General features: G+C 42.5%; 1 protein-coding gene across 8 annotated transcripts in view; it reads left to right on the top strand.

Annotated features, from left to right (window-relative positions):
- LOC134928326 (polyamine-modulated factor 1-binding protein 1-like) overlaps positions 1–16,692 on the top strand; it is an 817,199-nt gene that overhangs the window by 602,765 nt on the left and 197,742 nt on the right. For all 8 annotated transcript variants that reach the window (XR_010177892.1, XM_063923947.1, XM_063923945.1 and 5 more), the window contains one exon: positions 15,662–15,771. Coding sequence is in view for 7 of the 8 variants with exons in the window: in XM_063923947.1 (XP_063780017.1) it covers positions 15,662–15,771 (110 nt within the window). In the remaining variant the exon portion in view is untranslated. The remainder of the gene's footprint in view (positions 1–15,661; positions 15,772–16,692) is intronic.

The raw sequence follows: 16,692 nt of genomic DNA, 5'->3' as shown, positions 1-16,692 counted from the left end.
GATCGCTGCCAGCACATTTCCTCAGGCCAGTATAAACTACAGAAGAGCGGGAAGCAGTGCCATAAAAGGGGGCGGAGCTTCCCAGAGCAGACCCAGAAGCGTTCAGCGCCATTTTCCTGCCTGCAGAAGCGCTGACAGGGAGAGCTGTCCCTCCAAATCAACACCAGCTATCTTGTACAGTACCAGGGGGTTGTAGAAGGGGGAAGGGGGGCAGTATATCTGTACTGTGTAACCTATTTAGGTGCACAGTAAGCGCTGGGTAGGGGTTTCCCTATATCTTTAAGCGCTGTGTGTGGGTTGGCTCCAATCTCTGTCTCTCTAGGCATTCTTAGGGGGGAAACTCTGTCTGCCCCTTCCCTGTGTGTGTGTAGAGTGTTTGTTGTCTTCATTAAACTATGTCCAGGGACTCTGTATCACATTCTGCAGAGGATAATTCCTCTCAGGATGATCCCATTCCATCTAATCAGGATTGCACTGTTTTAGCTCAGGTCCCTGCAAGGGAGCCTGAGTGGTTAGCCTCTCTTAAAAGTATGATTTCTCAGATTTCTACTAAGGTTGCACAAAATGAGACTGCAACTCAGGTTTTGCAAAACTCTATGGCAGTTTGGTCCGGTTCTCTTCCCTCAGGGCCCCCTAACGTACGCTCTCAAAAATGTGCTCTTGCCCTGATTATGCAGAATGACACGGATACCGATTCTGACAAAGCAGACGGTGATGGGGATGTGCTGCGGGGGGTGGCATCCCTTGCAAAAGGGGTGTAGTTGATGATTCAGGCCATTAGAGACGTGTTGAATATTGCTGATACAACACCTGAGCAGGTTGAGGAGGCTTACTTCACTGACAATAAGAAAGCCTCGCTAACCTTCCATGCGTCTAAGGAATTAACTGCTATTTTTGAGAAATCCTGGGAAAACCTGGAGCTGCGTCACAGTCCTTTCGGACTGCCAAATCAAGAAAAACCAAGCCATCTAACACCTTCTTTAGAGGAGGTTGGGCAAAATCCAAGAAACCTGCTGCTGCCTGCTTCAGGTACATCAAAGTCCTCAGCATGATGGTGGACTGCACGGCCTGGAGGTGGGGCCGGTGGAGGCGAGGCTCAGACAATTCAGCCACGTCTGGGTGTCGTCCGGCCTGGACTCCTGGGTACAGGATATTGTGTCACGGGGGTACAGACTAGAGTTTCAAGATCTCCCACCTCACCGATTCTTCAAACCGGGCTTACCAGTTTTGCAGGCAGACAGGGCTGTCCTACAGAAAGCCATCCAAAAGTTGGTAGAGTCACAGGTCATTGTACCAGTTCCTCTTTATCTGCAAAACAAAGGTTACTATTCAAACCTTTTTGTGGTACCGAAACCGGATGGTTCGGTCAGGCCCATTTTGAACTTGAAAACGCTAAACCCCTTTCTGAGGGAGTTCAAGTTCAAAATGGAGTCTCTGACGGTGGTGATATCAGGTCTGGAGGAGGGGGAATTCCTGGTATCCCTGGATATCAAGGATGTGTACCTCCATATTCCGATTTGGCCGCCGCATCAGGCTTTTCTCCGATTCGCACTGTTAGACAGTAATTTTCAGTTCCAGGCACTGCCATTCGGCCTCTCCATGGCACCGAGGGTGTTCACCAAGGTGATGGCGGAGATGATGGTTCTCCTCCGAAGACAAGGGGTGAATATAATCCCGTATCTGGACAATCTGCTAATAAAGGCATCGTCCAAGGAGAAGCTGTTGCAGTCCATTGTTCTCATGACTCATCTGCTCAGGGAACACGGTTGGATCCTGGATCTTCCGAAATCGTATTTGAAGCCGAACAGGAGGTTGTCTTTTCTGGGAATGATCCTCGACACGGAAGTGCAGAGGGTGTTTCTTCCGGAGGAGAAAGCATTGGTGATACAAACAATGGTCTGGGATGTCCTGAAGCCAGCCCGGGTTTCGGTTCATCAGTGCATTTGCCTTCTGGGGAAGATGGTGGCCTCTTACGAGGCTCTGCAGTACGGAAGGTTTCATGCTTGGTCCTTCCAACTGTATCTCCTGGATAAGTGGTCGGGATCTCATCTACACATGCACCAGAGAATACGTCTGTGGCCAAAGGCCAGGATTTCACTCCTCTGGTGGCTACAACTACCTCACCTTCTGGAGGGCCGCAGGTTCAGGATTCAGGACTGGATCCTTCTAACCACGGATGCAAGTCTCCGGGGCTAGGGCGCAGTCACTCAGGGGGAAACCTTCCAAGGAAGGTGGTCAAATCTGGAATCTGGCCTACCAATAAACATTCTGTAAGTAAGAGTCTTCTCCAAGCTGCCCATATTCTGAGAGATCGACCCATTCAAGTACAGTCAGACAATGTAACGACAGTGGTTTACATAAACCGACAGGGCGGAACGAAGAGCAGAGCTGCAATGTCAGAAGTTACAAGAATCATCCTCTGGGCACAAAAACACGCGTTGGTGCTGTTGGCAATCTTCATTCCGGGAATAGACAACTGGGAAGCGGACTTTCTCAGCAGACACAATCTCCATCCAGGGGAGTGGGGACTCCATACGGAGGTGTTCATGGAGGTAACAGATCTTTGGGGTGTACCTCAAATAGACATGATGGTCTCTCATCTCAACAAGAAGCTTCAGCAGTATTGTTCCAGGTCGAGGGACCCGCAAGCCGTGGTGGTGGACGCACTAGTGACTCCGTGGGTGTTCCAGTCGGTGTACGTGTTTCCACCACTTCCACTCATTCCAAGAGCTCTAAAACTTATAAGGAGAACAGGCGATCTTCATTGCTCCAGACTGGCCATAAAGGGCTCGGTGCGCGGCTCTTCTGGATCTACTACAAGAAGAGCTGAGGCCTCTTCCTCTTTGGGAGCACCTGCTGCAGCAGGGGCCGTTCGCCTATCAAAACTTATCATGGCTACGTTTGATGGCATGGAGGTTGAACGCCAGATATTAGCTTGGAAGGGTATTCCGAACAAGGTTATTCCTACCCTGATATAGGCTAGGAAAGGAGTAACGTCTAAACATTACCATCGTATTTGGAAAAAAATATGTATCTTGGTGTGAGTCCAAGAAGTTTCCTATGGTGGAGTTTCAACTGGGACGGTCTCTCCTCTTCCTGCAAGCAGGTGTGGATATGGGCCTGAGGTTGGGATCCGTAAATGTCCAGATTTCATCCCTATCCATTTTCTTCCAGAAACAGTTTGCTTCACTCCCTGAGGTTCAGACTTTTCTGAAAGGGGTTCTGCACATACAGCCTCCCTTTGTGATGCCTACGGTGCCCTGGGATCTTAACATGATGTTACAGTTCCTCCAATCCGATTGGTTTGAGCCTCTACCGGAGGTTGAGGTCAAGTTTCTCACGTGGAAGACTGTCACTTTGTTGGCCTTAGCTTCTGTTAGACGTGTGTCGGAGTTGGGGGCTTTGTCTTGTAAGTGCCCCTACTTGATCTTCCATGAAGATAGAGCTGAGCTCCGGACATGTCAGCAGTTCCTTTCGAAGGTTGTGTCGGCATTTCATATCAAACAACCTATTGTGGTGCCAGTTATTAATGACTCCTCAATTTCATGAAAGCCCTTGGATGTTGTAAGGGCTCTGAAAATCTATGTGAAGAGGACTGCTCGTCACAGAAAATCGGACTCTCTGTTTGTCTTGTATGATCCCAAGAAACTTTGGTGTCCTGCTTCTAAGCAGACGATCTCTCACTGGATCAGGTTCACTATCCAGCATGCGTATTCTACGGCAGGATTGCCATGTCCTACGTCTGTTAAGGCCCACTCTACTCGTAAGGTGGGTTCTTCTTGGGTGGCTGCCCGGGGTGTCTCGGCTTTACAGCTTTGCCGAGCGGCTACTTGGTCAGGGTCGAACATGTTTGCAAAGTTCTACAAGTTCGATACCTTGGCCGCTGAGGACCTGAAGTTAGGTCAATCAGTTTTGCAGGAGCCTCTGTGCTCTCCCTCCCATTCTGGGAGCTTTGGTACATCCCCATGGTACTAATGTGGACCCCAGCATCCTCTACGGACTATGAGAAAAGGATTTACTGGTAGGTAATTAAAATCCTATTTTCTATTTAAGTACTAAGCACGAACAGCTTGTAACGTACTCTGCTGTAAAGGCTAAAGCTGCAAGTGTTATCTTTATAAGTATAATGGGGAGAGATAAAAGCTCCTCCCTAAGTTCCTGGATGCCAAAACACTTATATTTAGCATCTCTGTACAGTATTTTCTATTTGAGTACTAAGGCCCTCATTCCGAGTTGATCGGTCGCAAGGCGAATTTAGCAGAGTTACACACGCTAAGCCGCCGCCTACTGGGAGTGAATCTTAGCTTCTTAAAATTGCGACCGATGTATTCGCAATATTGCGATTACTAACTACTTAGCAGTTTCAGAGTAGCTTCAGACTTACTCTGCCTGTGCGATCAGTTCAGTGCTTGTCGTTCCTGGTTGACGTCACAAACACACCCAGCGTTCGCCCAGGCACTCCCACCGTTTCTCCGGCCACTCCTGCGTTTTTTCCGGAAACGGTAGCGTTTTCAGCCACACGCCCCTGAAACGCCGTGTTTCCGCCCAGTAACACCCATTTCCTGTCAATCACATTACGATCGCCGGAGCGATGAAAAAGCCGTGAGTAAAATTACTTTCTACATAGCAAAGTTACTTGGCGCAGTCGCAGTGCGAACATTGCGCATGCGTACTAAGCGGATTTTCATTGCGATGCGATGAAAAATACCGAGCGAACAACTCGGAATGAGGGCCTAAATACAGTAGCACGAACAGCTTGTAACGTACTTTGCTCTAAAGGTTAGAGCGGCAAGTGTTATGTTTATAAGTATAATGGTGAGAGATAAAAGCTCCTCCCTAAGTTCCTGGATGCCAAAACACAGTGCTTAGCGTCTCTGTACAGTATTTTTATCTAGCCAGAAACCCTGCACCCCGTGCAAGCAGGTCAGACAATTGGAGGGGACCCGACACACGGTTGCTTGTCATTTCCCTTTGCGTTGTCACATAAACTAGTGGCCAGTCAGCCCCGAAAGCCAAGATTCTCCTCTTTTGTATGGTACTTGTCTCGAGTCTCTGGGACACCCAGAACCGGAGATATCGGGATGCAAAATGGACTATATGAGCCCATTAATTCAGACCCACCATGGGTTCCGACGCTTGCCGTTAGCCTTGTGGGGGTCACAGAAACTTGGGGTTTGTATCCTCTGGTAGCTAATCGTATCTCCTTTCATACCTACCTGGTTCTGAGCCAATTGGACCCCCAGAACCGGAGATATTAAGCTTTAAGCCCATTTTTATTTAATTTAATAACTCACATAAACCTAACGTCAACGGACCATTGCTTTAACACATTCGTTTGTGTCTGTATACACTATGTTTATTTATTGATTTGTCTACGGGACCTCAATGCCGCAGTGTATTTTAAATAGTGTAATAATACGCGCATACAGCAATACCTGTACAGTAAAGTAGTTCCTGGGCTATTGAGTACTGTATTTCAATGGAGACCACACGCATGCGCAATGGTGATTTTAAAAATCAACATCTGGTGGATGATCACAGGTATTACACTCACCAGTAATGCCAAATGCCATGATAAGCTCTGTGAGCCTCCCTACGACTAGGCACACCGCCTTGCACCCAGGCCTGCTGCGACTCCGTGATTGGGACTAACGCCACAGACAGCATAGATGAGCGAGGCTCCATCTGTATGTACAATAGTTGGGCTATGTGAGGATACTTTGTGACACACCATAGGCTCTGCCCATACTTTCCACACTGGAACCTGGAACAAGTCTGTAGTAAGTAAGCATGTTTTGATGTTGGGTTATGGCTACCTGGTCCTGTATGAGATTCAGGAACAAGGGTTTGGTCTATTTAACTTGTCCTTCTCTTTGTCTATTAGCTACCTTTACCTTTTGATTGTGAGCTCCTAAATAAATGAAACTTATTTTGCTTAAAAACCGGATATGGTAAAGTTAATTTCCATACAAACGTTTCTTGAGACTTGCTGGGCAAATTGCATAAGATCAGGGAGTTATGTATCTCCTCTGGTGTCACAGGGACTGTTAGATTGTCAGCTGGTCTTTTTGTGCAGTCAACACTTTATTCATGTTTCAATGAGATGTGACATGAGTCTGAGAATAGAAGTTTTGGGAAAGAAAGTGAAAATCATGTTAAACAAATTTGCAGGTGAATGAATGACACATCCTTTCCTTTTTCTTTCTCATTATCATATTTAAGTATTTGTTGATTCTTGTACTTTAGATTGTTTTGTAGCTTCTACGTATATATGTGATGTTTATAATTTTAACTATATTACAATCCAAATTTAATTTTGTGCCTAGTTTCAGTCTATAATTTTGATCCAATATTCCAAATATGAAGTCATTTTGGGTAAATTTACTAAGGTGGGAGTTTTCTTAGAACTGGTGATGTTGCCCATAGCAAGCAATCAGATTATGCTTAATATTTATCTAGCTGCTTCTAGAAGATAATAGATGGAATCTGATTGGTTGCTATTAGCAACACCACCAAGTCTAAAAAAACTACCACCTTAGTAAATTTACCCCATTGTATCTGTAAGTTAAAGATAGGGAAATGTCCAATACATTCATACACTGAGATATGCAGAATATTGATTACATTTCTAAGAAAAAAAATTCTTAATATTCTTTAAAGGTGCTTTTAGCGATTTATTGAGCAATAACGGAAAACAAGTTTTATGGCAGAAAAAATTGAATTTCAAAATATATTGAACTTTGATGAATTTTCAATCTGATAAATGGATCCCGTCATTTTACCTTGCAGTAATATAATGAAATATCATAATGGGATGTATGTGTATACAAAAGCAATTTAGGGTTGAGCCATTCTGTCCGCATGTGGTAATTGTATGTCAAAAGGAAACTCAACTTTGGAGTTACAGTATTCATCATCAAGTCCCTTTAGATACAAAACTTATAATTTGCTTTTCAACATACACACTAAATGAGATAATGCTGAAGCCTTAAAATTTAAAAGGGAGATTGATATCTTCATTGAAAACCTTTGCCTGGAAGGGACAATTCTGGCTACAACATGGGTTTTATCAATAAATTATGATCCAATAATCCCGTTACTCAATCCTTTGAAGATCCATCAACAGCTTGTCAAACGCTCAGAATGACTAATCATTTTAAGTATGAATTCTTTATTTGCTCCACCAGCACATTCTCCAAGCCATCCGTGGCAACTAATTGATTAGTGGGTTACTTTTTTTTTCTCCTTTCATCTGATAGGACAGGAGAGGTACGATAAATGGCACCACATTTCCACTTAAACTCATTTTATAGACCTGGTGTAATAGTGTTGCAAGAGTCATACAGAGATTTCAATTTTTACTGTAGTACTCCGTGATGCATTCTGTTTCTGCTCAACAACTGTCTGAATTCTCCATACAAATATATCTGCTGGGGGACTTAGACCACTGCCAGCATCATCATTTTTCCATGACTGCAATTTCTTTGATGTACCTTGTGAATATGTATGATGTCATCAGTCAAGTAAAGAATGACACCGACAAGCAAGACATGCTTTTTAGGAGGCAGAAGGGTAATCTTACTATCTCTTATATGGTGCTACAAATCATGAATCTCTGACCAAGCTCATATAAAGTCAAATACAGTATTTCACTTCGTTAGGACACATACAGTGCATATTTAAATTAATTGAATAAATATTTTGTACAGTGCATAATAAATATTTTATACAGAACATAAATGGACAAGATATTAATTGATCTCTAACACAATACAGATGATGATGTAAAATGTGTAACAGTATGACAGGTGTGGGATATTTAAGTTTACACAGTATATAAGAGAAATAAAAATGTGTTTCAGCGTCCCACTTTTACAAACAAAGAACACGAAGAGAATAAAGAAAAAGCGGGTTCCATGAGCCAACAAAATCTAAGAATTTAGAAATAAAAATATTAAATCTGAAATCCAATTATTAAGAGATCTAGGCCCTCATTCCGAATTGTTCGCTCGCTAGCTGCTTTTAGCAGCATTGCACACGCTAGGCCGCCGCCCTCTGGGAGTGTATTTTACCTTAGCAGAATAGCGAACGAAAGGTTAGCAGAACTGCTACTAAATAATTCTTTGCAGTTTCTGAGTAGCTCCAGACCTACTCCTAGATTGCGATCAGCTCTGTCCGTTTAGTTCCTGGTTTGACGTCACAAACACGCCCTGCGTTCAGCCAGGCACTCCCCCATTTCTCCAGACACTCCTGCGTTTTTACCCCTGGCACGCCTGAGTTTTTTAGCACACTCCCTGAAAACGCCATGTTGCCGCCCAGAAACACCCACTTCCTATCAATCACACTACGATCACTCGAGCGTTGAAAAAATGTCGCTCGAGCTTGTGTAAATCTCCAAAGTTTTGTGTTAAATAACTAAGCGCATGTGCACTGCGTACCTTGCGCATTTTCTACCTAATCGCTCCGTTGCGAAAAACGGCAACGAGCGAACAACTCGGAATGACCACCCTAGACTATTAATGTCTGGCTGACTATAAGGCTGGCTATCTTGTGTAGCTGTTTCATAGGGGCATATTTACTAAATATCAGGCTTCAGACCTGATAATTAGAATTTATTAATTGCCACTGTTTGCATCAAAAAGAAATTCACATGCTCCCAAATGTACTAAGAATCACATGCAGTGGCAAGTGAATGGCATTATCCTATCGAGGCCAAGCTTGGTAAATCTGACAGCTTTGCAGCCTCCATAGAAATCTAGGGAGGCTGAGTCTGCTGTCGGATATTGAGGGACTGCAGCAGATATCAGAGATATTTGCTGTTGTTCCTCCGTAGTACATTCAGGGGATCCTTAACATTTGTGTGTATCCCCTTAAAATAGGTGTAATGATGGAATATCTCACAAATAATATTTGATAAATAGGCCCAGTAGCCCGCAAAAAAGTGTTTGGAAATAGAACCCAACAGTACAGAATTGGCAAACCAGATTCTACACCAGTGATTACCAAAGGTTCTGGATTAACATACTGGAAGTTTGCACTAAAAAGAAAGGGGAGAATATCAGTGTACTGCTCACCATATAATACAGAGAACATTAGTGACTGCTACAGTATATGGGGGGGTGATTCAGAGCCGATTATAGATGTGCTAAAAATAGCACATCTACGATCACAATCTCTGACATGCGGAGGGACGCCCAGCACATGGATAGGCCACCCCGCATGTCAAGCCCTACACCCCCCCACCCCACCCACAGAGGTACAAAAGCATCAGTAATCAGCTTTTGCACCCGGCGAGTAGCTCGCTGCCTATGCAGCCTAGCTGCAGAGGCTGGCGGCTACCCGCCATGTTTTGGGTCGCAGCGGCTGCGTGTGGTGTCACACAGTCTTTGCGGCCCACCCTAGCAACGGTCCAGCCACACCTGCATTGTCCGGACTACACACCCCAACGGCGCTCAAGCATCGCTGGCACGCCCCTCCCACCCTGCGACCGCCTCTGCCTGTCAATCAAGCAGAGGCGAACGCACCAGTGAGATGCTTTCGCATCTCACTGTATGCTCACCCAGAGCGCGGCTGCTGCGCATGCACACACCACATAGGGCTTCAGGCTGATCAGGTCTGAATTAGGCATTTAATGCAGAGAGCAGCAATAACTGCCATATAATACAGATAGCATCAGTGATCAGTATATAATATAGGGAGCATCAATGACTACCATAAAATACAGAAAGCATCAGTGACCGCCACAGTATATAATGCAGAGAGCAGCAATGACTGCCATATAATACAGAGAGCATCAGTGACAGCCAAATAATACAGAAAGCATTAATGATTGGTATATAATATAGAGAGCATCAATGACTGCCATATAATACAGAGAGCATCAGTGACAGCCAAATAATACAGAAAGCATCAGTGATTGGTATATAATATAGAGAGCATCAATGACTGCCATATAATACAGAGAGCATCAGTGACAGCCAAATAATACAGAAAGCATCAGTGATTGGTATATAATATAGAGAGCATCAATGACTGCCATATAATACAGAGAGCTTCAGTGAGAGCCAATATAATACAGAGATCAAAAAAGAGACAAGGCGCCCGTATCCTTAGACTCTGGGGCACTTCCTATTGCTGCACAAGTGGAAATTGCCGACCTCTCAAAATAGAGTACAATACAAAGAATCAAACAAGTACCAATACGTGCGCAGAAGGAAGAATCAATTAATATTTAATTTTAAAATCTAATATTGAATTAATCAAACCTCAATAGAAAATATATAAATAAAATAAGTTAATACAAATACCTCAGAGTGACCACATTTGATAAATATTACAATTGACTATCGCTACTAATAAAATTCATATATAGTCAATCTTATAATAAACCATCTATCGTTGTCCACAATCAAAATTACCTCGTAGTCAAGAGGGTCTATTTATTGATTGAATATGTAATATAGTCTCTTTGAAGTTGCAATTGATCCAGATAAGATAACTTTGTATCAGTTTCAAAGTATATATTGCCTCATAGATCTGTATAGTGGAAATAGTGAGTATAAATTATAAATAAATACAGCACCTTTATGGCTGGCCAGCCTAATTAGTGATCTGTGTAAATAGACTCACATATCTTAGAAAAATGCTGATTTTGTCCAGAGCCCACAAGATCATATAGTGTTTAATTTAGCCGTCAATAAAAATACCTGTATGGCTATGAGGATTCGTTCAGTCATGCAGCTCAGGTAAACAAGACCGCAGTAGATGCTGGGGATCTGTGTAGCCATGATTTCAATGTCTCTATGTGGCTGAGACGTGCAGTGCGGCCATCCTTTACCTATACAGCTAAAAGGTCCTGTTTGGCCGAACGGCTTCGATATCTCGTATAGCCACTAATTCAGATGGCTGTATGGGCAGGATGTTAATGAAGCTGTATGGCTTGAGATTTCAAGAGTCGCCGTATGTTACACTGTCTGGGTGCTTCCCAGACGGTGCAGCTGGATATTCCTTTGTATGGCAGAGATTGTACAAACAGTGGCTGCTTCCGGCTGATTAGATGACGGCTGTAGGTAACTTGTGTTGGCAATGGGTTGGAGACAACTTGGTAGGCAGTCTGAAACAAGGGGTCACTCAGGCAAACGACACCTAATGCGTTTCCCGACCTCACCACTGGTCGTTTCATCAGAGGAAAGAAGAGTAAAATGTATATAATGCAGAGAGCAGCAATGACTGCCATATAATACAGAGAGCATCAGTGACAGCCAAATAATACAGAAAGCATCAGTGATTGGTATATAATATAGAGAGCATCAATGACTGCCATATAATACAGGGAGCTTCAGTGAGAGCCATATAATACAGAGAGCATCCGTGACAACTATATAATACAGAGAGCATCAGTAACAGCTCTATATAGTACAGAGATCGTCAGTAACCACCATATAATACAGAGCGCTACAGTATATAGGGGGTCATTCCTAGTTGATCGCTTGCTAGCTACTTTTAGCAGCCGTGCAAACGCATAGTCGCTGCCCACGGGGGAGTGTGTTTTCGCTTTGCAAGTGTGCGAACGCGTGTGCAGCCGAGCGGGACAAAAAAGTTTTTTGCAGTTTCTGAGTAGCTCTGGACTTACTCAGCCCTTGCGATCACTTCAGTCTTTTTGGTCCCGGAATTGACGTCAGACACCCGCCTGCAAACGCCTGGACATGCCTACGTTTTTCCAAACACTCCCTGAAAACGGTCAGTTGACACCCAGAAACGCCCTCTTCCTATCAATCTCCTTGCGATCGGCTTTGCAAATGGATTCTTCGTTAAAAACATTGCTCAACAACAATCCACTTTGTACCCGTACGATGCGCGTCCGCATTGCGGTGCATATGCATGCACAGTAGTAACCTGTTCACTGCGCTGCGAAAAATGGCAGCGAGCGATCAACTCGGAAATGCAGAGAGCAGCAATGACTGGCATATAATACAGAGAGCATCAGTGATAGCCAAATAATACAGGTAGCATCAGGGACCACTATATAATACAGAGAGAACCAGTGACAACCATATAATACAGAGAGCACCAGTGACCACCAAATAATACAGAGAGCACCAGTGACCACCATATAATACAGAGAGCACCAGTGACCACCATATAATACAGAGAGCTCCACTGATCGTTATATAATATAGAGAACATCAGTGACTGCCATATAATACAGAGAGCATCAGTGATAGCCAAATAATACAGGTAGCATCAGGGACCACTATATAATACAGAGAGAACCAGTGACAACCATATAATACAGAGAGCACCAGTGACCACCATATAATACAGAGAGCACCAGTGACCACCATATAGTACAGAGAGCACCAGTGACCACCATATAATACAGAGAGCACCAGTGACCACCATATAATACAGAGAGCTCCACTGATCGTTATATAATATAGAGAACATCAGTGACTGCCATATAATACAGAGAGCATCAGTGACCACTACAGTATATAATGCAGAGAGGAGAAATGACTGCCGTATAATACAGAGAGCATCAGTGACCATCATATAAATCAGAGGGCATCAGTGACAGCCATGTAATACAATGAGCAAAAAGGACCACTATATAATACAGCGTGCATCAGTGACCAGCAGATAATACACAGAGCATCACTAACCAACAGATAATACAGATAGCATCAGTGACCACCATATAATACAGAAAGCATCAGTAACTGCTATATAATACAGAAAGCATCAATGACTGCCATATAATGCAGAGAGCATCAATGACTGCTATATAATGCAGAGAGCATCAGTGCCTGGCATATAATGCAGATCGCATCAGTGAGCTCTATACAGTATAATGCAGAGAGCATCAGCGATCAGCAGGTAATACAAGCATAGTGTCCGCCAGATTATGCAGATAGTATTAGTGACCAGCATATAATACAGAAAGCATCAACGACTGCCATATAATGCAGAGAGCATCAGTGACTGCTATATAAAGCAGAAAGCATCAGTGAATAGCATATAATGCAGATCGCATCAGTGAGGACTATATAATGCAGTGAGCATCAGCGATCAGCAGATAATACAAGCATAGTGTCCGCCAGATTGTACAGAAAGCATCAGTGACTGCCATGTAATATACAACCTCATTCAATATGATATAATTAATCTCTTTATAATCATTACTTTCATAATCCCCAGTATTAATTAGCCCCCAAATCCTCAAATTACATTTATGTACAATAACACCTTAATTACTTCCCTCAGTCTCATAAAATAAAAACTTCATTTTCATTAACCCCCCAAAAAAACATTTATTTCTAGACTTAAGGTGGGTACACACTGGGCGATATATCGGCCGTTCTATTGAACGGCCAAAATATCGTGGGTCCGTCGGCCAGTGTTTACGAGCGATATGTCTGTGAACTCCGTCGTTCACAGACATATCGCGTCGGCCCCGCAGCACAGCCGATGGCCAATATATCTACCGATATATTGGTGCATCGCTGTGTGTGTAGGGGTGACCAGCCGGCCGCCCGTACACATGCTGCGGCAGCCGGCTGTGATTGACAGCTGAACGTCAGTCCCCGACGGATCGGGCAGTGTGTATGCACAGCACACTGCCTGATCCGTCCATAGCTATATTTGCAGATCAATTGATCTGCAGATATATCTAGCAGTGTGTACCCACCTTAAGCCTTTCATTAGAAGTTTCCATAAAAAAATAAACAAGCCATACAATAATTTAACACTAATACAATAATTATTTGAATATGCTGTAAATTTCAATATAAAAACATGCAACCATCCAGAGAAGAAGAATGTGATCAGAGAATTGCGCCTGTACCACTGTAATCCTCCTTCAAACTGTTGCCTACACTTTGTATGTGCAGCTATCACTAGAGGCAGCTGGCAAATGCTTTACCGATGATGCCTAGTGATAACTTTTGCTTGCAGTGAGGTTTGTTAAATAGGATTAAGCTCAAGATGCATGTTTTTTCCGGATTTAGCGATCTTCCCCCTCTCAAAATTAGACTCTATATTCATCTCTATATCACACTAATTTTCTATGTAAGGTAATACTGCTTTCTGTTCAGTGCAGACATGCCACTTTTCTCTATCTGCTGCAACATTGTATTCCATCGTATGTACATAAGGACAACCAGTATAATTTGTGCCTTCATTTCCACTTGCCAAAGGTGACTAACCACCTGGATTAGTCAGCCATTTAATGAAAAAAATATATAGTACACAATACCAGCTTACAGCATTAGGCACAGTCCCAGGGTTGGCAAAAAACATGTCAGGCAGCTCTGTACATTTACATAGTCCCTTTGTCCGCATAGAACTCAAGATCTGTCCATGTTCATTTATCTGAGATCAGAATGAATTGTTCAAGGTAGTGACAAATTGTTAATGACATGGGTGGATTTAGAGGTGCCCTGCCCCTAGGCACAACAATAACGACCGCCCCCGCCTGTCTAATTTTATTATTTTTATTGACTGATTATAAGCTCTCATTTGATAATAGCCAATTTAATAGACTAATAAAAAAAGCCATTAACTATGACATTGTAATTATACATGTTTACTAAGTAGGACAGCTTACAGGGGCAGTATGTGCATGTCCAGCCCGCTTACACTCCATTCAGTATGGCATATGGTGCAGTACAGTGGAAATATTTTGAAGTTATCGGCACCTTTTGGGCTGACAGTACCAACACAAGCATCCAACTGCCGCCCCCAAACAAGTGCCGTCCCTAGGCACGTGCCTCATGTGCCTAATGGGAAATTTGCTACTGGTTAATGCTCTGTAAAATAGATATGTCTAGACTGGGGTACACAGGTCTCTTAAATCCATGGCAACCAGTGTACAGTACATAGTATTTTAGAAAATTTCTGAAATGTATGTTTGGTTTTAAGAGACTGGCCTGGTAACTGTAGGTGGTATAGGTGAGATGTGAGACCTCACCTGGAGGAAGAATTCATAACATTATACTTCAACAACAGCACAGCTGAACAATCAGATTTTAAAACCTATATACTGTACCCTATATAAATCCACCTGTGCATGGCTTGTGATATACTGTAACTGATTCACTGGCGGACTTTGAAGAATCATTAAAGAAAACCCCCTTTATATTCAGTGTTCTTACTTTTGCTGTAAACCTTGCAATAACTTCAGTGATAATCAAATGTACATACTACTAATCCTATTTTGTTAGCTAAAGCAACATAATTATTTTCTCATCTTACCTAACCTGCTTGTAAAAGGGTTTGAAAACTACACCTCAGCAGCTAATGGGCGCTTTATGAAAAATCTATCACAATGCACGCATTAACCGAGAACTAAGGCTTAAACATAACAAGTTGTAGTGGCTCTCTTTCAGTTTTTATAAAATAAGCCTGATTTGAATTAAACAACCTCTGGAGGTAGAGTAATGCATATTATAGTAAACTGCTAAATGTAAAGCGTGGGAAAGGTTCAGACATTCCATCTCGCATATTGAATCAATTAATAGCATGTACGAGGAAACCATGATTATTTGAAGGACTGGAGAAAAATGACTTGATTCTTTACAAGTATTACAGACTATTATTAGTATTCCAGATAGCCCTTGTTCTAGGGAGTCCATCATATGCTTTGATCTGTCTTTATCCACAGCTGGAAATCCTGTTCCAAGCTCTAGAAGCAACACAAACTGACAACAGTCGCCTCCATAAGGAAAGTGAATTTGTGGCTGTAAATGTTAATCAGTGGATCAAAGAACAAAAGTAAGTAAAATTGATAAATGCTGCACATAATTTTCTGCATTGTATCTTTTTTTTCCTTAGTTGTTAAACTTTTTCCATCACAGGTATGGATTAAGTCGGTTAAAATAGCCCTTATTTAAATAAAATAATATAGAAAGTTTTTGAAAACAAAAAATGGTCTGTTATGCTTGATTACTGTGACCTGCATTAGTCCAAGCCACTCTTATAGACCTCTATAGGAGTGTATTGTGGCTAGAGGATGGTACCTGGCACAGTTTGCAGTAGGAATCCAACTGTTTATTTGCTGTAAATGAATTCAGTTTTAGAAACAATTTTGTTTATTTTGTAAGAGTTGCATACAGATTTTATCATATTAAATGGTGACCGTATCATCCACAAAAATCACAGCAATAGCTTGAATAAGTAGTGAGGTTAAATAAAAACTGGCACAAATAATGTAGAACTAGGTAACACAGTAGTGGTAAATATGTATAGCTCTATTAAACCATTGAGTCAATTTTTGCTATCTTGGTGTGAACAAGTATGTGACTCTTGGCCACCTCCTTGAGCAGCAGATAGCAAACAAGCTTTTCCTCTACCAATTTATCAATTAAAAACATTGATATTTTGGAATATCTTCAATGAGCTTTTTGCATCAGATCAATCCACAACATTTCAGATGGGTTATAAGGTCAGAACACTGACATTGCAAAACATGATATTTCTGCTTCTTCAGCCTTACTTTTTTATATATTTGTGTGTTTAGATTTTTGCCATATGTCATGATCTATATTTTGTTGAACTTGAACTCCTGAGCAGATACCCTGACCTATATCTGTAGCCTAATATCTGAATTGTTATCTCAGTGACTGTAAAGCCTCCGAGCACTCAGGCTACAAACTCATGATGTTACTTTCACTGTGGGTTGAGTGGAGGTTCATT

Source organism: Pseudophryne corroboree, chromosome 5, assembly GCF_028390025.1.
Source record: "Pseudophryne corroboree isolate aPseCor3 chromosome 5, aPseCor3.hap2, whole genome shotgun sequence".
In the NCBI taxonomy this organism is placed as follows: domain Eukaryota; kingdom Metazoa; phylum Chordata; class Amphibia; order Anura; family Myobatrachidae; genus Pseudophryne; species Pseudophryne corroboree.
This window is presented reverse-complemented; position numbering and strand designations above follow the sequence as displayed.